This window comes from Ursus americanus, chromosome 14, assembly GCF_024610735.1.
Source record: "Ursus americanus isolate L20-20 chromosome 14, mUrsAme1.1.p, whole genome shotgun sequence".
In the NCBI taxonomy this organism is placed as follows: Eukaryota; Metazoa; Chordata; class Mammalia; order Carnivora; family Ursidae; genus Ursus; species Ursus americanus.
In genome coordinates, this window is record NC_142140.1 from 36,033,733 (window position 1) to 36,057,299 (window position 23,567).

Below are 23,567 nucleotides of genomic sequence, written 5' to 3' on the forward strand. Positions count from 1 at the left end.
TTCAAGTGTCAATATACAGCATCTGGTTTTACGACAAGAATGACTGTCACCGCATAGCCAAACTCATGGCCGAGTAAGTATTTATATCACAACATAAATTCGATTAGTGATATATGAGAGATGAAAAAATGACTTTCCCCCTTCTCTTTGTTACTGAATCTACTAACTCATTTATTTCTACCCTGATTTCCTGCTTATTGTCAAAAATTTGTAAGAGGCAGAAAAAGAACTCTAGAATCATCTGTGATCCTACTACTCCCATTGTTGGTGTTTTAGTCTGTTTCCTTCTAGTCCTTTTCTTTATTTGTACATTAGGTTGGGATGTGTGTGGTTGTTTTTTTACAAAAATAGGATCACCCTGTACCTCCTACTTTTCACATCCTTTTTCCGGGACACTGAAGAGTCCTCTGTAACATTTGTAATGACTGCATTTTATCCATTCCTGCAGACAAATCATAACTGAAGCAGAGCCTTGTTGTTAAATATGTGCTTAGGGCTGTCAGACTGCCCAACTCCAGAGGAGACCGTCCACACCCGGGGCACAGCCTGCCCACCACCTGCAGGGGCTTTACTAAGGGCTTTTACTTCAGGCTCCCTCCAGGTTTCTGCTCCGCTGGGTGGTGCCACATTCAGTAGCCGATAGAGAGCTCCTGCACACGCTTCCCTGAAGCGAACTTCGATTTGACACCGATTCTAGGTTTAGTAGTCCCCAGTTCAGCACTGGGTTGTGTTCCAGTTAGATGTTTTGTATGTTGGAATCTTGGAATTGGGAGAGTAATTTCATTGAATTAATGTTCTGAAGGGGGGCTCCCTGTTCTTTCTCCGGCTAGCCCATGGGAGCCAGCCCTCGTCTGGCTCACTGGTGCTGCTGGTCTGGATTCTGGGAGCCCAGGACACTGTGGTGCTGACGGGGCCCACGGTGCCACACAGGTCTGGGCAGAGCGCTGTAGTGGGCAGTGTGTTCTGGCTCACCTGTGTTTCCTTTGCACGGTTTTTGCCTGAATCTCCTGAGAGATGTGGAGCCCCCTCTGTAAAACCAAAATTCCCTTTGCTCTCCTGCAAGGTTTTCATCCACATCTTGGGAAGAAAACAGTCTTCATTTTTTAAGAAACAGGCCAGTTTTACACTAATTTCTGTAAACGTGTAAGTAAATAATTAACCACCAAACCTCAGTTCCAGGTATATTTGCATTTTAAAAGAAGCACATGTGGCTAAGGCTAGGTTTTAATCCAGGACGGCTCACAGGTCCTGATGGGATGTTGGTCAGCCTCCTGCTTTGTTTGCTTCGGCTGTGATCTCAGAGGGGAGGCTGTGTTTATTACCGTGGGCACACACCCCTGCAGACATTGTTCCAAATGAACTTGGATCACTCAGGCTTGAAAACGTGAACCACACTTTCTTTTTACAACATCTTTTCTCTGGAAATTAATTAATTAAAACCACTGTCTTACAAAGGCATTTGCTTACTTGAGGACTACTTTTTTGTAGTTTTGAAAGTTACAGCAAAGGCAGTTTATGTTTAATTACTTAGATGACACAGATTTGCTGATTCTTGGTTATCCTGAAATCTAGAATATTTTCCTTAACTATCTAAACTTTAGAATATATTAATATATAGGGGCGCCTGGGTGGCTCAGTCGTTAAGCGTCTGCCTTCGCCTCAGGGCATGATCCCAGGGTCCTGGGATTGAGCCCCGCATCAGGCTCCCAGCTCCACTAGGAGCCTGCTTCTTCCTCTCCCACTCCCCCTGCTTGTGTTCCCTCTCTCGCTGGCTGTCTCTCTTTCTGTCAAATAAATAATCTTTAAAAAAAAAAAAAAAAGAATATATCAATATATAGATTTTTCTTCTGCAGATTGAGAGCTTTTGGGCCCCAAGTGAGAAATCCGTCTCTTTTAGCTTTAATGGCTATTTACAGGAAACCATTTTGAGCTTTTTTTCTAAACTATCAGGGCCAATGGTACCCCTCTTACAAGACTTCAGATGGTAAACGAGGCAGAAGACTGAAGGCCTATCTGAAAATAATGTATGGAACCCAAAAATAGGGTGAGGGAGTAGAAACAGCAGAAGGGAAAAGAAGAGCCTTCGGGTTCTTTCATGAGGAATGCCCAAAAGTACATTTGCTTACGCTTCCAGCTGGTTTCATTAGACGCAGGGGAGGTACTGGAAGTGATTAGAGAGTGCCCTCACAAAACTGTTGATAATGAGTTTTAAGTGTCTGGCCTATTTATGGCCGAAGAGAATACCTTATATGTTAACATTAACTTTGTGATAAATGGTGTTCTGGTCACCAAAGATAAAAAAAGACTACTTTATCTTTCCTTGCTCTGACTTTGCCTGTGTACAGCCTCTATTTGCCACATATTTCAGATTATCATCTCTGCTAACCAGAAATCCAGGTAAAATTCTTTCTGGCATATTGTGTGTCCCAATAATTGCCTGTCAGTGGCCATCCTGTTATATCACTCTTTCAACAGCTGTAGTATAATAAAAATGCTCCAAGTAAAGAAATTGATTTATTCCAAAAGATGTTTATAAAAACTGAGAAGCTATGTGGGAGAGCAAGCAAACTTCTAGACCTGTACCATATCCGAATTTGGAAATCCTCTCCGGTCAGTGGCTAAGTTGAAAATCCACTAAACTGGGGAAATGCTGACTCTCCTAAGGAGGAAATCTATTCTGCCAGAAACTTTTTGTAACAATAAATACTTGTTTAAATGGTTGCCTACGTAGACTATGAAATTTGGAGAATTCATGGAAGTGAGCTTTATTCCTGATTTTACAGATAGGCTTGGGGCATATTTGAGAGGAGGGCGAGAGGGAAGGGTGTTCCTCACAGAGTTTGGACTGGAAGAAACCTTAACAGAGTCCAAGCATCATTCTTGTCCCTTCCATGACATCTGGACAGCTTCTGCTTGCAGCAGTGGTGAGCTTTGTAAGGTGGCCTGTTCCACGGCTGAGCGGTGGTGACTACTAGAAATGTTCTTCTCTTTGGGGGCGCCTGGCTGGCTCAGTCAGTAGAGCATGCAACTCTTGATCTCGGGGCCTGGAGTTCAGGCCCCATGTAAAGCTTACTTTAGAGAGAGAGAGAGGGAAAGGAAGGAAGGAAGGAAGGAAGGAAGGAAGGAAGGAAGGAAGGAAGGAAGGAAGGAAGGAAGGAAGGAAGGGAAAAGAGAAAGGAGGAAAGGAAGGAAAGAAAACAGAGAGAGAAAGGGAAGGAAAGGAATGAAAAGAAATGTTCTTCTTTTGAATCAAAATCACAGATCCAGTCCAGGTCAGTGGAGAGAGGAATACCAGCCTGGGCAAGCCAGGCAGCATGGCAGGAGGTAGGACAAAGAGGCTGCATGACCAGAGTCCTCAGTAAAGGTGGATTCAGGCTGGTGCAATCTGTAACTGAGTGTAAATACAAATCACTTGAAATCGCGTTCTTTTTTTCTCCTGATTATTAAAGAAGCACCTGTTAATTGTGGAAAATGAAGAAAAGTGCAAAAAAGGAAAGTGAAATTGCTTGTGACCCACCGTTAAGAAATAACCAATATGTTTCTCTGGTCTTTTTTTCCTTTGCAACAGGCCTCACAGCTGTGACAATACAATCTTTCTTTCCCAGTATGGATATAAAAGAAACAATATTGATTCTAATTGTTCTGATCCTCATATCACATACCAGTCTTTTTTCAGTCTACTGTAAAGTCGATGATTGTACATTCATTTTAGAAATAATCATCCCAGGGGTGCCTGGGTGGCTCAGTCTGCTAAGCGTCTGACTCTTGATTTCTGCTCAGATCATGATCTCGCAGGCTTCTGGTAGTGAGCCCTGCGTTGGGCTCCACACTCAGCAGGGAGTCTGCTTGAGATTTTCTCTTTCCCTCTGCACCCCCCCCTTTCTCTCTAGAATGAATAAATCTTAATTTAAAAAAAAAACTAGGGGCACCTGGGTGGCTCAGTCAGTTAAGCATCTGCCTTCAGTCAGGTCATGATCCCAGGGTCCTGGATTGAACCCTGCATCAGGCTCCTGCTCAGCGGGGAGCCTGCTTCTCCCTCTCCTGCTGTAGTTTGCCCTGCTTGTGCTCTCTCACTCTCTGTCAAATAAATAAATAAATAAAATCTTTAAAAAAAAAAATCAATCATCCTATTCAGAGCTGTAAGAATCTAGATAGAGAAATGACAACATTGTCTTAAAGCAGGATTTTCCCAAACAAATCTCGCCTTGGGAAAAGATTCTGTGGTCAAATAAATTTGGGAAAATTTATAAGCCCACCCTTCTTGGAGAATCATAATACATTTTAGCATGTTAAAAACTCAGAATGATTCTGCTGTTTAAAAAAAAAAAAAGAGTGGGGTCTGTTTAATGTTGTTTAACCCAGTGTTTTCAAATACAAGAACCATCTCACAAACGTTAATGGGAGCTCCTAGGCAGGCTGTCTTAAAGCAGTGAACAGACACTGAGCAGCCTTTTCTTGTCCTACTCCTGTTATTCAAACAAACAAACAAACCTTTTGCTATTGAATTATTTTATTACCTATCCTTATAACTGTCCAGAAGGTTCTCAGTTCATATGGTTACCAAGCTGGTTCTGTGCCCATTATAACCTGTGGCACATAAGCCTATTCATTGCAGCTGGGATTAAAATCTTAAATGAATCTTAAAAAGAAAAAAAGACCTCAACCCTATCAGTGGCATTCTTAACCCTCAACTTTTCTTTACATATTTTGAAGTGCAGAATTAGCCTAAGCACCAATGAGATTAAAGAGCATTGCCACAATCACCCTGACCTCAGCCACCACTCAGCGATTTCTAAGGAGAGAATAAGGGAAACCTTTGAAGATTCCCTAAGGTCTCTCTCCCCGCTAGTCCGCGTCAGTACAAACTGCGCACGCTGGATTGCTCAGCTATGCAGCCTGCCTTTGTCTTGCTGGCCATGTGCATTTGAAAATGTACTTTACCTGGTAGTTTGACTGAGTCTGAGATACTTCGAAAAAGAGAATGAAAAATATTTTAGTCATTTTTAACGTATCTGCTGCCACCAACTCTAGAAAAGAATTCTGTACTTGTGTCCTACCAGTGAGACACGTCAGTCAGCATCACTGTGCATGAGCTGGTGAAGCAGTTAGTCACGTATTCCCGGGATGAGGTAACCGAGGCCCTGCATTTGTATTGGGAGGACAGTGTATCCTACGACATTCTTCCCGTATCTGCAGAAGACGAGCACCAGGAGAGTTTGTGGGTCAGACTGTGTCTAAAGAAGCCTTTCTGAAACCTGGTTCTCTTCCACTAGTGTTGTAGAAGAGGAGACACGGCGGTCCCAGCAAGCCGCTCGGGACAAGCAGAGTCCCAGCCAGGCCAACGGCTGCAGTGACCACAGGCCCATCGACATCCTGGAGATGCTCAGCAGAGCCAAGGACGAATATGAGAGGGTAAGATGCCGACTGGGAGGACCGTGGGGGGAGGAGAGGCCTGCGGAAGACTCACGTGCTAGGGAAGTGACCTTGAGGCCAGCAGGGATAATTAGTCCAAAAAGAAAGTGTGTCTTCCTGTTTTTAGCCTGAAAGACAGGGAAAGAAATTTGCTTATCTCAGAATCCTTGACTTGGCATGAAAATGGGAATGCTCTTTTTCTGTTTCTGTAAAATTACAATGGGAGAAAATGGTTTCAGGGTGCAGAGGTTAGCCTGCAGTAGGTAGTTCCAAAAAAGCTTCTTGCCTGTTGTTCACCCCTGCAGTCTCTGCGAGGGCTTAGGAATGTATGCAGTCTGATCATTTGCACCTGCTGATGCTAAAGGGTATATTTATGGTCTGTAATTGGTGGTAGGGTCACAGCCTTTAATAAGCAGCATTTGGATTTTACCCACATGTGAAGCTTTTCTAGAATTCTTTTTTTCTCTTCTGTGTATTAGTTTAAAAGTTAAATGATAACATTTTCTCCCCGAGATTGAATGAAATGGAAGTTGCAGTGCATTTGTTAATTTATTTAATACACACTTATGAACTGTCTACTGTGAGTCAACTAGTGGACATTCCCTCTGTGGTCTTCAAACCGTGTGGCTTTGGAACTGTCCTGGCTTTTCACTTGACATGGGCACTTCAGAGCCCCATGTTTTCTGGGAGCAAGACTGAAGGTTCCCACTGCTGTACTTTGTCTCAGTGGAATTGTAATTGTCACCTTAACTCTTTACTCATATTTGATTAAGTACTTTCTTTCATTTTTTGTGTAATCCTCACCCCAGCCGAAAGTTTAAGGACAAGGTATGAAAAGCACTCTCCGATGTGTTTCCCGAATGGTTCTGCTCCCACACTAGCCTCTCCGTAGTTAGCGAGTGATCCGTAAGGAGAGGTTCCGGTTGGTCGAGTGAGTTAAGGAAACATTGTTTACGTGGCTCCTTCTCCCCCATCCTCTTAAAGCTCTGCAGTGCTCAAGACTCCGATTGATCCTGTAATAAATTCCCAGGTTGATTTAACCACAGGAGCATTTTTCTCATGTTTCCCTTTAGCATCTCAAGAATCTGGAGTTCAGGAAACAAACTTTGGAAACAGTGCTCCAGAAGGTAGTTTCCTCTAACTAAGGAAGTCATATTTAGACACCAAAGGAAGTCGCAATTCTAGAGTCCATGAGAAGTTTCAAGTTATACCAAATTCGTCAGTGTCTCATAGAGAATAAGGAGGAATTTCTGGATCGGTGAAAATTAACATAGGAAAAGCAGCCATCTCTATAGTAGATTCATTGATTCTTAGGAAACTGGATGAGAATAAATTTTAAGAATCATTTTTTGTACTTTTAGGTCACCTTATATTCCCCCAGATCTGCTCATACCCTTAATGAGATCTGGATTATCTACGTAGATGCCTTGTTCAGTTTTTATAGAGGCCTTTCTCTGTTCTGATAACAGGTAACTAATAAACCCAGCGCTCTGTCACACATGCCTAGTGATGACGAGGTCACGGTGGTGCTGCGCGGGACAGAAAGTGTAGGGGCTGTCGTCCACCAGAGCTGGCGCTCCAGGAGGCGGCCTGGCTTACTCCTCAGGCTGAGTAGCGAGTGGCTGCAAAGTGAAAGCAGGAACAGAAGCTTAGTTTTTGTACACAAGCAGGCAATCTGAAAATCTGACCTGATTTCTAGTTAATACATTGTGAAAGTAAGAATATGGAGAGCACAGTAAGTAACTGCTGTAAAGAAAATGTTCCCATGGTGTGTAATAAACAAAATGATGTCTGAAACGAAAAACCTTTGGGAACTTAGTAAAATCTTTGGTCCTTACTTTATAATGTGTTCTTTCTGTTTTTGAACACTATCTGTCCATGGGCGGAGCTTCCTGAAAGAACAGTTTTGTTTCTTGTCTGCACTTGCCTGTCATCTAACCAAATGGAGCTGGGCTGAGCAGTGACCCATGACCTCCTATCTCGGTGTTTGCACGGGCGCTCTCAGCTGCCGCGTGGTTCCAGATGGCTCCTCTGTTTATCTTTAGGTAGAGACGTAGACTGACAGAGACCAGGGCAGGGGTACAAACCACACCTCAGCAATGGGACGTACTCCCAATCCTAAATCTCCCCCATCCACTGGGTGTCATATAATGAATGAAATTCCAGACTTTGGGGTGAAGGATTTATAATAGAAACTGCTTGGCAATAAGAACTGTCTATATGAAACATTTTCTCCGAGTCCTATCATTTGTTTTAACCAACTTGCCTTTTTTAATGTAAAGAAGGATCGCTGACACGGTCCTTTACAGTTGCTCCTTGCTAGGCTGCTTCTAGCCGCAGGAAGTAATCCTGGAGTGTTGTAGGGGTTGTTTGTATTTTATGTTTAAAGATTAGAAGAAAAAGACATAATCCGGGGCGCCTGGGTGGCACAGCAGTTAAGCGTCTGCCTTCGGCTCGGGGCGTGATCCCAGCATTATGGGATCGAGCCCCACATCAGGCTCCTCCGCTATGAGCCTGCTTCTTCCTCTCCCACTCCCCCTGCTTGTGTTCCCTCTCTCGCTGGCTGTCTCTCTCTCTGTCAAATAAATAAATAAAATCTTAAAAAAAAAAAAAAAAAAAGACCTAATCCCACCACCTAGATATAATCACTGATAATACTTTGTGATGCATCCTTCCAAAAATATGTATAAATACGTCCCAGTGTGTGTGGTACTTCTCTCCACACCAGTTTTATTAACTGGTTTTAAAAGTCGCTTTTATTAACTCTTCTGTAACCATTTTTTTTTTCCCCAAAGAGCAATATCTTTATGACAGTAGCTGTTCATCTCACAGGGAGTCCCTGTGAGATTTCTTATGGTAGAATGAAAAGTCTTTGAAAAAGAACAGTCATATTAATAGCTGTATATTTTTCTTTCTGTGCCTTACATAAACAATTCGCTGTTTTTTTCTAATTCTCTTAACTCAGAAATATATCCTGTAGCTAAGTCTTCATGTTCAGCATTTTCTCTTAAGATAAATTACTTGAAATAGAATTGGTAGATCAAAGGCTTTTGACGTTTTTAAGGTTTTTACCAAATATTGTAAAATTACTCTCAGGGAAGTTTGTCTGTGATTGTCCACTTCACCCAATCCGTACAAAGACTAGAGGGTCATCAACAAACAAACTCCAAGAATGGCCCTGCACGTGCGTAACAAAATGCTGAAAGTTCTGGAGACCTTTTAAAGCATAACCCATCGTGTAGCTGATGTTGAGTTAAGTATGGGAGGCTCAGCTGCCCCCAAAACCTCATGGGCCAGGGAGTGCGTGCAGCGGCTCAGAGTGGACCCAACGCGGACAGAGCCTGGCCCTGCATCAGAGGGCCACTTGCAGCTCCGCTCCAGCCGGTTGTTGCCAAGGTATCCAGCATCTCTCTGAAAATAACAGGCTGGGATTTTTATGTGCAAACTCTCAATTTTAAAAATGTTTCTGAACATTTTATACCTTCTGTTCTAGGAACTTGTTGCGAACAGTGTTTTGAGCTTGTCTCTGATAACAGTTTAAGTCCAGGCATTCTCCAGAATGTGTTAGTACAGGTTGATGGTGGTGTTGCCTAAAGAGGTGGAAAATAAGATATTTCACAAGCAGGTGAAATAGTTGAAGGGGGTTAAGAGGTACCGACTGCCGGTTGGAAAACGAGTGAGTCACGGGGATGACCGGTACCGCACGGGGGACAGTGCTTGGAGTGCTGTGGTGACTGAATGGTGGCCACACTTACCCTCACAGGCACCGTGTGATGTGTACAGCTGTCTACTACTTCAGTAGTAGGTGTTTTTAAAAAGATACTTCATAGGCTTTCCCAGGCGCTTTCACCTCTATGTAAATGGAGAACAACAGTGAGTAAAAGATGTTCTGAAATAAGGATTAAGTCATTTGAATAGAAAAAAATGACTCTTAGTCATTCTTTTAACACTGGAGTGCCTAACACTGTGCTGTTAAAAAAAAAAGAAAAAGGAAAAAAAACCTAAAAAAAAAGAGGACTAGATGGACATGGAATTATAAATTTTAGAAACTGAAGTTGTATTTGGGCTGTCTGATCCAGCATCGAGTGAGCGTTGTCTGTGTCAAGACAGACACCACAAACAGTTGAGAACACTCAAGAGACCAGATCTTTTTTAAAAAGCCCTGAACTTCAGTCCAGGGACACATTAATTTTGATAGCGTAGTACATACGATGTTTTGCTAACCAAATAATAGCAAACTTTTCACATGATCTACTTTTCCTTTTAATTTCAGAATCAGATGGGCGACTCCAATATCTCCAGCCCTGGGTTACAGCCAAGTACTCAGCTCTCCAATCTGGGAAGCACTGAGACTCTAGAAGAGACGCCATCAGGGTCACAAGATAAGGTTTGTACAGCTAAAGCCCTGGCCTTGTCCAGGGTAACAAAACACAGAGTAGTATTTTGTAAGGATAACAGAGTTGTCATTTCTCCGTCAAGGTGCATACATACAGGAAGCGACATGCTAACGTCCACTCCTGTCGTTTGCCCTGTCTTCCCATCCGGATTTTGCGAGAGCCGCCATCTGCACTGGCTGTAGAGTTTTTGTCCTTGCCACCCCCTTACCTCTTCTTCACCCAGCAGCCAGAGTAACCCTGATTCAACATAAGTTAGATCATAGCTTTCCTCTGCTTAAAACGTTCCAGTGGTGCCCAGCTCACTCGAATCAAAGCCGAGGTCATGCCCGTGGTCCACCAGGCCCAACCTGCTCTGGCCCCCACCCCCCACCCCTGCCTCATCTTTTCTCTCACTGCCTTGCTTACTTGGCCCCAGCCTCGCTGGCGTTTTAAGGCCTTTCCACAAATGTGCCCGACCCACCCCTGCCTCGGGGCAGGCCTTTGCACTTGTTCCATTTGCATGAAATACTTTGCTCCCAGATACGGTTTGCTGCCTTTCTTCTTTCAAGTTTCAGGCGTCCTCCATACAGGTCAGGCCTTGTCTGGTCACTCTGTTTGAAGTAACAATCCTTCCTTACCCCTGTCCTGCTCTGTTTTATTTTCACCCTACGGCTTCACCAGCTAATGTGGTTTGTGACTTTTTTTTTTTTACTGGGCGTACTGTGTCTCCTCCCCACCTAAGTGTAAACTCCATAGAAACAGGCAGTTTTGTCTGCCTTGTTCATTGCCATATTCTCAGCACCTATCATCTGTAAATATTTGTTGACTGAATCTGTTTTCTTTATAGCCGATGGCTTGATAAATGAACAGATACCAAGTATAAAGCCCATAGTTTTTTAACTAATCTTTTTACTTTGAGATAATTACAGATAAACATGCAATTACAAAAAATAATACAGAAAGATCCCACGTACCATTTACCCATTTCCCCACTGATGACAGCTTGCAAAATAAAGTATAATATCACAACCAGGATATTGATTAAATCTACCCATGTGGTTCACATTTCCTCAGTTGTATTCACATTCATGTCTATGTGTATGTGCATGTGTGTATCTCTGTGCGATTTTATGTCCTATATAGCTCTGTGTATCCATCCCCAGGGTCAAGATACCAAAGACTTATATCAACACAAGGGTCCTTCGTGTTGCCCTTGTATTGTCACACCGACTCCCCTGTCACACCTTCCTGCCTTTCCCCTCCTCCCATCCCTAATGCTGGCAGCCGCTAATCTGTCCCCCATTCTATAGTGTAATTTGAAGAAAGTTACATAAATGGGATTATGTAATATATAACCTTTTGGGAGTGTCTTTCTTCAGTCAGCATGATTCCTGGAGATGTCATTGAAATTATTGGGTTTATCAGTAGTATGTTCTCTTTGTTCTCTTTTATTCTGCTGCCCAGTCAAGTAGGAGTACTGAGATTTGTTTAACCATTTCTAACCATTTGCCTGTTGAAGGAACATCTGGGTTGTTTTCGGTTTTTAGCTATTGCAAGTAAAGCTTCTGTGAACATTTGTGCATGGGTTTTTGTACACAGATTTCCATTTGTCTGGGATAAATACTCAGGCATGCAACTGTTGGGTCACTTGGTAATTCCATGTTTTAGTTTATTAAGAAACTGCCGTAGAATTTTCCAGAGAGGCTGTACTGTTAACATTCCCATCAGCAATGTATCCATAATGTTTTTAAGTATTTAGATGATAATTTAAGCCAGATTTTGTATACTGCCTTCCCATGCTCCATTTTCACTGTATTTGTGTTTAGAGTCCTGAAGGGGAAACGTGTATTAAAAGTAGTGCTATGTAAAATCTAATTTTTACAAAATAAATGTTGAGAGAGAGAAGGAATAGCATCCCTGCGTTCCTTCCTGTCTGGTGTATCAGCCCCAAGTGTTCAGTAGGCCAATCACATCCCCCTTTTGATTCATGAGTCACTTCCCCTTTCCTTTCTGAATCCTGGGGTTAAGGATTCTTGTGCTGCGTAACTCCCAGAGCAACTGTGAGAACCAAGTGAAGGAACAGACCCAAGGCCCAGAGAACCATTTAGAACACAAACCTTGGGCTAGAAGAGGTTTCCTATTACAAATCCATGTTACAGTTAAAACTGGGCTCAGAGAGTCTATGCCTGCTCTCTGAAAAGACAAACAAAAGAGCTCCCAGTGCCGTGCCCAGTATTCAGTCGGCCTCAGCACTGTGGCAGAGCGGCCTCGCCTCTCGAGATGCTACAGGTGCCGGGCCACACTCTTCTGGGCGAAACGAGTATTGCAGTGGGGTGGAGTAATTAATACCTGTTGCCGGGGCCAGGGCAAAGAAGGCAGGCAGGAAATGGTAACTGGGCGGAGATCTCCAGGCAATTGAAAATGGGCAAAATGCTCTTACGCTTTGTTTCTTAAGTTCTCTGGCACCTGGCGTTAGCATCATTTTTATTGTGCAGAAAATAGCTCTTCATACAGTAACACAAGTTATAGAACCGTGAGATGAAGGTAGCATCAATATCATTATTGTAGGTGTGTGAAAACCGAGACCCAGGGTAATTTTGTAAACAACCAGCTGCTTGAGGATCTGAGCATTTTCTTACTGGGGTATAATTAACACATGGTGAATAAATTCAAGTATAAACCTTGTAACTTCCTAACTTTTAAACATTGTAACTACCACCCAGATCAAGAGATACAAAATTTCCACCATCTTAAAAGCAATAAAAACTGAGTTCATTTGTCACAAATAGGGCAACTGCTACGAAAAGGAAAATAAATCTCAATCATTAAGTTTAAAGACAATTATTTTTATGCACAGATTCCATTGTATTATACATTAAAGACTTTGTGTAATAAGCTTTCAAGCCAAGTTAATAACAGATGGGGGGTGGAGAAATGGACTCCAAAGAATTCCTTAAGAGCCATGAAACACTGTCCATTGAAAGATGACGGGTGCGATGAGCTGTGCATGCTCGGCCTTTCAGCAAAAGCGCCAGTGATGGATCTGTGGACGATAGTGAAGTGGGGACACAGAGAATGAGACGCTCTTAACGAGCAGAGTGCTGGTGTTTGTTACTCCTTCATTCGCACAGCCTACTGAAAGTCCATTTTATAGGCCACAGTGACAGAATTTTGTAGAATATTGGGATCTGGATATTGTCAGAAGCTGTGTGATTGACTAAAATTAGCTTAAATCCATAATCAGCCCCTGCACTCCGCTAGTAGTACACTTGTGTGGCAACACTGCCATCTGGTGCTCAGGAGCGAGTACTGCTGTCCAGTCTTCATAATATTAAATGCCATTTCAGTTTCATAATTCACTTGCTAAAATTCCCTTGGGACTATTTCCCTAGTACGTTTTTTATACACACACACACACACATATATGTATATATACGTGGGGTTTGGTTTTTGTTTTTGTTTTTTTTGGTTCCTGGGGTTAAGAATAATACATAGGGCGCCTGGGTGGCTCAGTTGTTTAAGTGTCTACCTTCGGCTCAGGTCATGATCTCAGGGTCCTGGGATCCAGCCCCGTGTTGGGCTCCCTGCTCAGTGGGGAGTCTTCTTCTCCCTCTCCCTCTGCCCTTCCCCGGCTCATGCTCTCTCAAATAAATAAATTCTTACAAAAGAAAAAAGAAAAAGCATACATAGCTTCTGAAGTGGCCGGTACACTGACCAGGTAGGAAATCTGAGATGGACACCATAGATCCAGACAGAAATAGGAAATTCTCTACGTGGCCAGAGCTGTAGGGTGAAGAAGGAGCAGTGTGAAGCCTGATAGAGTATACTAGAATTTTGCGGTGCAGCATACATACTGTTGCTTCCTGACTTCCGTGTCACAAGAGGAATGGTCAGACTAACACTTGATGTAAGTGAAGCATTGCAAAACATAGAATTCAGACCTGAAGGAAGAATAAAGTTCACCTTTTCTATGTATGGGGGAGATGAATCCATGAATAGATAAGGCCAACTACCAGAGCAATGTGGCCGCTTTTCTTGTCATGGGCAGAGAAGGGAGAGCGGGAGAGAGGGTCCTCTCAAATGCAGACTATAAAGCTTTTGTGTGGAGAAGCAAGCTTTGTTCACTTCCCTCTCGTGACTGATTCAGCCAAAAGTGGGTACATTTTGACCTATAGCTGCCTCTCAGTTGTTCAAGCCATGGATGTACTCTGTTTTCCAGAAGTCAGTATCACCATCCAGTTGATTAAGTAACCTAGAATATACTTACTTGACGTGTCAGTACAGGGGCATAATGGTTAAGAACGTGGACTTAGCATTAGGACTAGGTTGAGTCTGGTTCTGTTGTACTTGGGTGTCACCTACAAGATGGCAGTGATAATAGTACGGCCCTCACTAAATAATAGAGTGACGCGTGTGACATGCTTAGCACAGGGCCCCCCATGCGGTAAGTGTTCTGTCTGGCTACTCTGCTTGCCATCGTAGCTTCATTTATCCCTTCTTACGTGAGATTCCCCTGAACCCTAATGCCTTACCGCACATCCTATTCCAGAGAAAGTCCGAGAACGTTTCTGACCTAGCAGAAGCTGTAGGGAGGCCCCGTAGAGGTATCTGGAAACTTTTTGCTGCTTTTGCAGTCAGGGTTCAGGGCTCTACCATATGGATTCATTTTTTAATGTGAAGTCAATTTTAAACCATTAGAAATACCTTTTTTTAAGTGTAAAAACATTCCAAGTATACACACAGGTAATTTTAATTGTTCAAAAGTGAATTTGTGTTCCACAGGACAGGTCAAAATTGCTACCTGAATCATTGCCATTTTTTGAAGCCTAAGGTATATTTCATGTTGAATCTTCTCCATGTCCTGGGGGTTTTTTTTGTTTTTTGTTTTTTTGTTTTTTGAGAGAGAGAGAGAGCACGCACACATGCTTGAGCAGGGGATGGGGGGAATGAGGGGCAGGGGGAGAGGCAGAGGGAGAATCCCAGGCAGGCTCCACACTCAGCACAGAGCCTGATTTGGGGCTCTGGATCTCACTACCCCAAGTTCACAACATGAGCCAAAATCAAAAGTCAGACATTTTACCAACTGAGGTACTCAGGGACCCCCATTCTTTTCTTATAAAAATATTTGTATTCTTACCTGGGAAAGACTCAAGCTTCTGCAGAATAGCCCCAATATGGTCTGTATTTTTCAGAGTATGTCTATCTAAATGTTTTTTGTGTATATATACATCTATATGAAATAGAATGTGATGGTAAAGAGCTATGTAATTTGTATTAACGAATAACAGTGTAGTTTTCAAGTACTTTTTTTGCCAAGCAATCTTGACCACTTTGTTCTAAACATATGTATGAAAAAGAATTAACCCAACTCAAAAATAGGCAAAGGACTTGAATAGTCATCTTCTCAGATAAGCTCTAGAAATGGCCAATGTGTTGGTGAGAACGTAGAGACACCAGAACCCTCTTGCATCACTGGTAGGAATGTGAAATGGTGCCGCAGCTTTGGAAAACGGTCTGGCAGTTCCTCGGAAAGTTAAACACAGGATTAGCATATGGCGCAGCCGTGGTATTCCTGGGTATGTACCCAGAAGAATTGAAAACGAAGACAAATACTTTTACACTAACGTTCACAGCAGCATTATGCACAGTAGCCAAAAGGTGGGAACAACCCAAGTGTCAGTCCTCAGGATAAACAAGATGTGGGGGGTGCGCATGGTGGTTTGTAGTCAGCGTTTGTAGAAGGAAGGAGCCTCTGACACCTGCTACAGCACCGGTCAACCTCCAGGACCTGATGCTGGGCGAAGGAAGCCAGTCACAGAAGGACAAGCATGATGTGACTGCACTTGCACGAGGTGCCAAGGGTAGGCAGATTCATAGGAACGGAAGTCAGATGGAGGTTACCGGGGAAGGGAAAGAACATGGTGGTTACACCTTGTGAGTGTCCCGAATGCTGCTGAGCTGTACACTTCCATGTGGTTACACTGCTAAATTTTGGTACGTATTTTACCGTAACTTTTTTTTTTTTTTTAAGATTTATTTATTTGTGAGAGCGCACACACTCAAGTGGGGGAAGGGGCAGAGGGAGAGAGAGACTCTTAAGCAGACTCTCCACTGAGTGCAGAACCTGACCGAGAGCTCACGACCCTGACACCATGACCCAAGCCAAAATCAAGAGTTGGACTCTTAACTGGCTGAGCCACCTAGGCACCCCTCCCAGAACTTCTGGAAATCAGGGGGGAAAGGAATTCTGTTTGTGCTCATCAGCCAGAGATCCAGAAGTGAATAAACGTAGTGTTTGCCTGGGGAGAGGGAACCTATGCGTCCTACTCCAGTTAAGTGGCCTGGACAGAGAAGAAGTGTGTCCCAAGTGAAATTTCACTGTCTACTTTGAGTTACATTGAATGGATTTGAAATGCTAACCGTGTCTAATGACCCCTTGCATCAGGGAATGACAGGGTGATTTATAATATCTCAGTCTTGAGAGCCCATCAGGTGATACTGTGTTATTTTACATTATGGGGAGTATGATACTCGGAAGGATTTGATGAATTTTTAATATCCCAACGTATTTGATGTTCCCTAAAACATATGCAAACAGCTTTATCACGATTGCTGTTAAGACTATATGGTGTTCATATAGTGATGATAACAGATAACAGCCGACTTCCGCTTATTGAATGCCTGTTGGGCACCAGACATGTTGAGGATTTCGTTTTCACAGCAGCTTTGTGAGGTAATTGCCACAGTTGTCCCCATTTTTCAGATGAGGAAACTCAGTAGAGAGACCGTCATTTCCCCAGTTAACAGCTGGGAATTGAACCCAGGTATCTTTGATTTCAGACCCGAAGCTCTACAACTTTTTCAGAAGTAAAAACATACAAGAAATTAAACCATATACATTCTTTTGCACTTTTGTACTTCCACAGTTTATAATAGACGTTAGTGCTGCCTTGTATTTGAAGCAAGATCCTGTATCTGGAAAATCCCTTCAGGTGCTAGGAAGTGTTATGACAGGTAGTCTTACTAGTCTGACTACAGCATTGTTAATGGGGGGTCTGAATCTGCCATTTGAGAATTCCTTCACTTAAACAAAGCCTCTTGTCATATTAACTTGCCAAGATATATTACATTAATTCTCTTTATTGAATATTTTCTAAGAAGAAATAGTTTGGTATGAACTTACAATTTTTTACACTGGAGGAGGCTTCCGCCTCTTCAGCACTGTTCCTTTGCCCCACCTGCGTTCTCCTCAGCCCCACCAGCCCCACTGGCCCTGCTCACCCATTAGGTGATGCGAGAGGGACTACGCAACGGCACCCCCTTCCATTTCCGTCCCTCACAAGCTCCCCTGCATCCCCAGTCCTGGGTGCTGGCCTTTCCCCACCCCGCCCATCCCAGCACAGTACCTGGGGCACCTGCTAAAACCCATACAGGTACCCCCCCCCATCCATTTTAAAAGTTCGCATGAAGCCACTTTTGCTTTTAGGGAAGATCTGTATCAGTACCTATCTTGCTGACCGAAAGAAATCCAAAGAGGATTTTTACTTTTTTTGAAAAAAGGTGAAAAGCAAAGATAGCGTTTGGCGTCTGGGTGGCAGCAGCACCCTGCACACAGAGTGGCTCACCGAGCCCCCGCCCTGGGAGCCACACTCAGCATCCCTGGCTCTGTGAGCACCTGCGCTCTGTCTCCATTTGTCCTGTGCGTCTGTTAGCAAGATGTGTCGTAAGGTGTCAGAACAGCTGAAGAGGGGGGCACCTGGGTGCTTGGTCAGTTGATTGTCCAACTCTTGGTTTCAGCTCAGGTCATGGGATCAAGCCATGTCGGCCTCCACGCTCAGCGAGGAGTCCGTTTGAGATTCTTTCCTGCTCCCTCTGCCCCTCCCCCCTGCTCACTGTCTCTCACAAGTAAAATCTTTATAAGAACAAAGAAAAGCCAAAGAGAGGTTATTTTGGGGTCTAGGAATGCTCAAAAATTTTCCATATGAATTGATAAGAATTGCTGCTTCACTTTCTGCCATTCCGGCTTACGAACACTTCCTAGGACAGTCCACATGCAGATAGCGGGGAGATGTCCTTGTTGACCACACGGGTGAAACACACATGTGCTCGAGAGCGACGGCGCTCTTTTCCCGTGGAACTGCCGTGCCGTACTGCTCTCAGGCTTGTGCTTCACGTGCGGTGTAGCTTCGGGCCTTCACAGGCCTTCTGAGGTACCGAGAGCCCTGTGTTTCCATGAATTGTCTTTTTCTGCATAAACGTACATCTGAGCAACTGTCCACATACTTGAGAAATAAAACCATATCTGGAGGAGCGCGTGGGTGTCTCAGTGGATTACATATCTGACTCTTGATTTCAGCTCGGATCTTGCTCTCAGGGTTGTGAGTTCAAGCCCCGCGTTGGGCTCCACTGGGCATGGAGCCTACTGAAAAACAAAATCCATACATCGAGGTTGCTTGTGTTTTCAAAGTACATCGGCTAGTCTTCCGCTAGAACATCAGCCCTGTTGGAGGTCAGACTTTGTTACTCCTACTATGTACTTTGGGCCCAGGTCAGAGCAGGCCCGGGCACCCTATGGGTCCTCAGAAAATAAAGGGTACGTGGATACGGCCATATTGCTTGAAGTGAAGAAGATACAGGAAAGCTCAGGAGTGAAAAGCATAAATGTTTCTCCTTCAGATCATTGCTATGGTATCAATAAACCAAATCACTGTAATAGGTGGAACTTCAACATATTCAGACTATGTGCTTTGCTTTTTCTTAAGAACTCTGTGATTTGGTAGTGGGAAGGAATGGCCTGCTATGTACAAAATGGTTAAATTTGTTTTCTGGAACTTAGTCCCTAAGGTGCAATGCCTAGCTTTTTATTGAGAACTGTGAAGTATGAAGATAAAGGTGGGATTGCTTACTCAGCCTTTGGTCCCTCTGTCCTCCTGAGTATTATTTCTTTACATGCATTACTGACTTAAGAGCAATTAAGCACTATTAACATTGTAATAAGATACTTGCTCCTTTACCTTATATCCATTTGCCAAGAAGAAAGGTGAATTCTGTACCGGAAGTCCCTAAAACTTGGATTTTATTGCAAATACACATTTCTGCCCACCCGCCTGGGGAGACAATTTGGCCTTAATGCCTGACACATCTTCAGTTTGTCCCCGTACCTTATTTCCAGACTCCATCCGTCCTCACTTTGGCAAACTGTTTTGGTTGATGGGAAAGAAGTTTGGTTACGCTGGTTTGCAAGAGATTGCTTTCATTGGGTGGTTTGATTTGTTTTTTCAGTCTGCTCCATCTGGACATAAACATCTGACGGTGGAAGAATTATTTGGAACCTCTTTGCCAAAGGAACAGCCAGTGGTTGTGGGTCTCGATTCGGAAGAGGTGGAGAAGCCGCCAGGAGATGTCTCCCAGAAAGAGTCCAGCTCATTCCTACCATTTTCCTTCGAGCAGTCAGGAGGAGCCCCTCAGTCGGAAAACCTGGGTGTCCATCCTGCTGCCCACCACTCGGTCCCACCTGAAGTCCCCACCCCGGTGCTGATCACTCCTGCCTCCATCACACAGTCCAGTGACAAACAGGCCCCAAGCTATGCCATCCCATTGCGTCCTGTGCTCAGTCCCACTCTACCAGCAGAAGCTCCTACGGCACAGGTTCCCCCCAGCTTACCCCGAAACACCACCATGATGCAGGCGGTGAAGACCACGCCGAGACAGAGGTCTCCACTCCTGGGCCAGCCAGTCCCTGAGCTGAGCCATGCCAACCTGACTGCCACCCAGAGCCCCTTCAGGGCCCCCCTGAGCGTGACAAACACAGCTGGTACATCCCTCCCGAGCGTGGATCTTCTCCAGAAACTCAGGTTGACCCCACAGCATGACCAAATACAGACGCAGTCACTTGGGAAAGGTGCCATGGCACCTAGCTTTTCCCCAGCAGCTGGCCAGCTGGCCACACCTGAGAGCTTCATAGAGCCTCCCTCTAAGACCGCAGCGGCTCGAGCCTCAGCATCCCTGAGCAACATGGTGCTTGCTCCCCTTCAGGTACTGGCAGGAGGCTGGGTGGCTCTAACTGGGTGGGGTGAATCCTCAGAGGCCTTGATGGGGACTGCCATGAGGCAGTCCCTTCAGAAAGACCGTTAGGTACATCGGGGCCAGAACACGGGAGGTAAGAAGCCCTGTAGTGAATAGCCAGATCATTGGTACATGGTAGTGTGACTCAGTTCCACTGCCCCAGATAATCTTAACTGATACAAGCCAAGAAATGATACCAGTATTTTCCTATCAGGGCATGCATTGTAGGGGTTTTTGTTTCTGCCTGACAAGTCCAGGAGTCCGCATTTGACTTGGGACCATGGATCCAGATTACCCCCAGCTTTGTCCCGTCCCCAGCTCCCTTGGTACTCACTGAGTGCCCACCTGGGGCCAGGCACACTTGGGGTGCCATAACAGCATCCCAGATTTGAGATGCAGGGTCAAGTAAAGCTTCCTACTGAAGCTCTTGTTCATCTGTGGTCTGAAGGCTCAGCAGAAGTTAGCCAGATCTTTCCTAGAGATAGAGGAAAGTGTTTGAGACAAGGAAAGTAGTGCGTGCAGAGGCCTGGAGATGAGCGCCATTTGTGAACGTGAAGACCTGTAGTGTGGCTGGATCTCCTGTGGAAGGAGCTTGGAGGCGATGGTACTGGCCAACGAACAGGGCTTTGGAAACGATGTGAAGGAGTCTGAGACTTGTTCTCAGAGCCCGGTTGGGGGGGCGGGGGGTGGGGTTCTTCAAGGGCTTCGGGCAGAGGTGGTGAGCAGGGCAAGGAGAAGACAGAAGCAGGACCCCTCAGGAAGGAGGCCAGGCGCTTACCCAGTCTTGAGCTGGTGGGGGCCTGACTTTGGGAGTATGGACAAGTGGGTTTGTTAACAAATGAGAGCAGTGGGACCTGCTAGTCAGTTGGGGGTGAGGTGTGAAGAAGAGGCTTGTCCCTCAGTGATGGATAAGGCTGGCGAGTTTACAGATGAGAGAGTCAGCTCCCATTGTAGTGAGTGTGCAAGATGCACAGCTGATCACAGCAACAGTGTTGTTTGCCTTCCAGGATTTCAGCCCCGTGCCCTTTAAGAATCATCTGCAATCTTAACATTTCACCAAATAATATTGGACAGAAGAGTCCATCATAATAATTGTATGTGATTTCATAGTTAATGGACAGTTTTGTTCCACTCCTTTACAATCCTGTACAGAAAGACAGGAAGCTTAGTATTCTGGTTATATCTTGAAATTGTCATTTGGGGCCATTCTGTTGAGGTTCTGTGCAGTATAAGGAGAGAGCATGTTCTAAGAGATGAGTGTCACCCCCGTGAAATGGCAGTCTGAACTGCCCCAGCGCCCGCCCCTGCTCTCCACTGTGCCTCCTCGCAGGGGACGTGTACGTACGTGTGCATTTTCATTTACGGTTCATTGCCTTTAGGATCTGGGGCTTCACTGAATTTTACGTGTAATGTATTTGCTCTACAATAAGTTCTTTGTCTCCCAATGAATAAGGACAAAATTTAGCATGTGGAGGTGTGACTCTAGATGAAAACTGTTTAGTGCCACCTTCCAGAGTTCACACCACCTTATCAGGGTCTCGTGCCGCCAGCATATGGCACCTCTACAGATTCAGCAGCAAAACTGCATGGGCTGTCCCCGCTCTTTCCTTAGACATGCCTCGAAGGTTCTGCACACAGCCCTGTTCTTGGGGAGACTGAGGGGGTCGGAGGCTGTCCCAGGGCCCTCTCCCTGCAATTGAGACAGAACTAGTTAATGTCTGAACTGTTCCTTACTGCTAAACTGGCTTTATCCCCAGTAGCTGGGAAATCTTCATTGCAACTCGCTAGGTCTCTGTTCATCTTTTCTTTTTAAACATTGCAGCCTATGCAGCAAAACCAGGATCCTGAAGTCTTTGCCCAGCCTAAGGTGTTACCCAGTGCCATCCCGGTAAGGACTCCCTTTTTCTGAAGAACACATTCTCTTCAAGTTCTTCTGCTGGGTGTGAAGTAAAACATTGTTGACTGAGTGGAAAGTTGGAGCTCTCAAGCCCAGAGCCGTCTCATGTGCCCCTCCTAGGCCAGGCTGCCCTGTTCCACCGACAGAGCTCATGGCTCTGGCCCCTGTGGGCTTCCGGTCATCCTCTCTGGAACAGTGCCTTCCCTGACCACACTGAGGGCTGGGTGCTCGCACAGTGTTTGTCACCTGAGAGCGTGTCAGCCTGGTTTCCGTGCGGAGGAAAACTCTTTGCCCTGCAAGAGCTGTGAGGCCTGGTCGAGAGTCACTGTAGTGCTCGTGCTCCCAGGCCTGCGCGCTCTGCCCCTTGCTTGTTCTCCCTGGCCTCACTTTTTAAAAGTTGTCCCCACCTTCCATTTCCTACCAGCCTTGAAGTGCACACTTACTGAGCCTTTGTGCCTCTCCTCGAGCCTCAGAACTGCAGCCACAGCCAGCTCGTGCCTGGTGGTGGTAACGGGTCTCCCTGTAGTGCGACCTGCCCGTAGGGATCAGCAGGCGTGCTCAGCCTGCTGCGGGGCCAGCACCAAAAACAGACCGGAAAGCTCAGACCCCAGAAGCCACACCGTTAACACCGTGGCTGTTTGTAAATGAAGAGGGTGACAGGAGAAGGAGAAATCGAGATGTCTGTTGATATATCCAATGTGGGAATTATTAAAAATGCTGATTATTTCTGGTTTAGTATATTCTGATGGTTAGCCATTATTAGCGTAGAAGCATATCTAAATGGGGGAAGGAGGTAGATGTCAGTTCTGTTTGTAAGAAGTTGTGTCTTTGATAGCTGTAGTGGTAGAGTAAGTATATTGAACACTATAAAAGAAACTAAGGCTTCATGTAACTGGATTTTTTTATTCTTTTTTTCTTTAAGATTTTATTTATTAGAGAGCGGGGGTGGGGGCAGAGGGAGAGGGGGAGAGAGACTCTCAAGCAGACTCTGTGCTGAGCATGGAGCCTGAGGCAGGGTTCAAGCTCATGACCCCAAGATCATGACCTGTGCCAAAACCAAGAGATGGATGCTCAAAGGACTGAGCCACTCAGGCACCCCTTCTCTCTCCTTTTTTTTTTTTTTTTTTAAAGTAAAATGTCATCCACATGAAATACTTACAATAAAATGCAGGTGTTTTAGGAGTTGTAACATACATAACATCCCGTGGGTAACAGTCAAGATATGTAACATTTCCATCACCTCAGAAAGTTCCCTCATGCCCTCTTGCAGTCATTTCCCTGCTCCCCATATAAAACTTTACATTTTTAATTTATCATAGGATCGTTCTTATTGTGCATACCCTGCTGGGACCATATTTCCTTTCTGTGATGATCAGAGTTGGCTTCCCAATAAACGGGCCCTATATCCTTTAGCTAACAAGCTTCATTCATGACCATTGTCCCCCTGCAGGTCGCAGGCCCCACGCTGGTTACTGCAACAACCATGGCAGTGTCTTCAGTCCTGTTGTCCCCGAGCGTTTTCCAGCAGACAGTTGCAAGGTCTGCAGACCTCGAGAGGAAAGCAAGCACCTCTCCGCTGACTGTTGGAACATCAGAAAATCAGAGAAAGCCTTCCATTATTCTCAGCAAGTCGCAGCTCCAGGATACATTAATACATCTAATAAAGGTATACAGGTCATCCCAGCAGTAGAGTCTGTAAACTTCTCTTCTTTAATTTTAAAGAACGTCTGAGTTCTTAGAAAATTGTTCAGAAAGTAAATTCAAGACTAGCTGGGACTAATGTTTCTCCCTTTCTGAGCATACACTCCCCGTGGAAA

The 23,567-nt window shown here is 44.8% G+C and overlaps 1 protein-coding gene across 1 annotated transcript in view; it reads left to right on the forward strand.

Annotated features, from left to right (window-relative positions):
* DCP1A (decapping mRNA 1A) overlaps positions 1-23,567 on the forward strand; it is a 53,118-nt gene that overhangs the window by 27,854 nt on the left and 1,697 nt on the right. The window contains exons 4-9 of the mRNA XM_045807355.2: positions 7-73; positions 5,274-5,412; positions 9,686-9,799; positions 19,071-19,823; positions 21,676-21,741; positions 23,201-23,416. Of these exons, the coding sequence (XP_045663311.1) occupies positions 7-73; positions 5,274-5,412; positions 9,686-9,799; positions 19,071-19,823; positions 21,676-21,741; positions 23,201-23,416 (1,355 nt within the window). The remainder of the gene's footprint in view (positions 1-6; positions 74-5,273; positions 5,413-9,685; positions 9,800-19,070; positions 19,824-21,675; positions 21,742-23,200; positions 23,417-23,567) is intronic.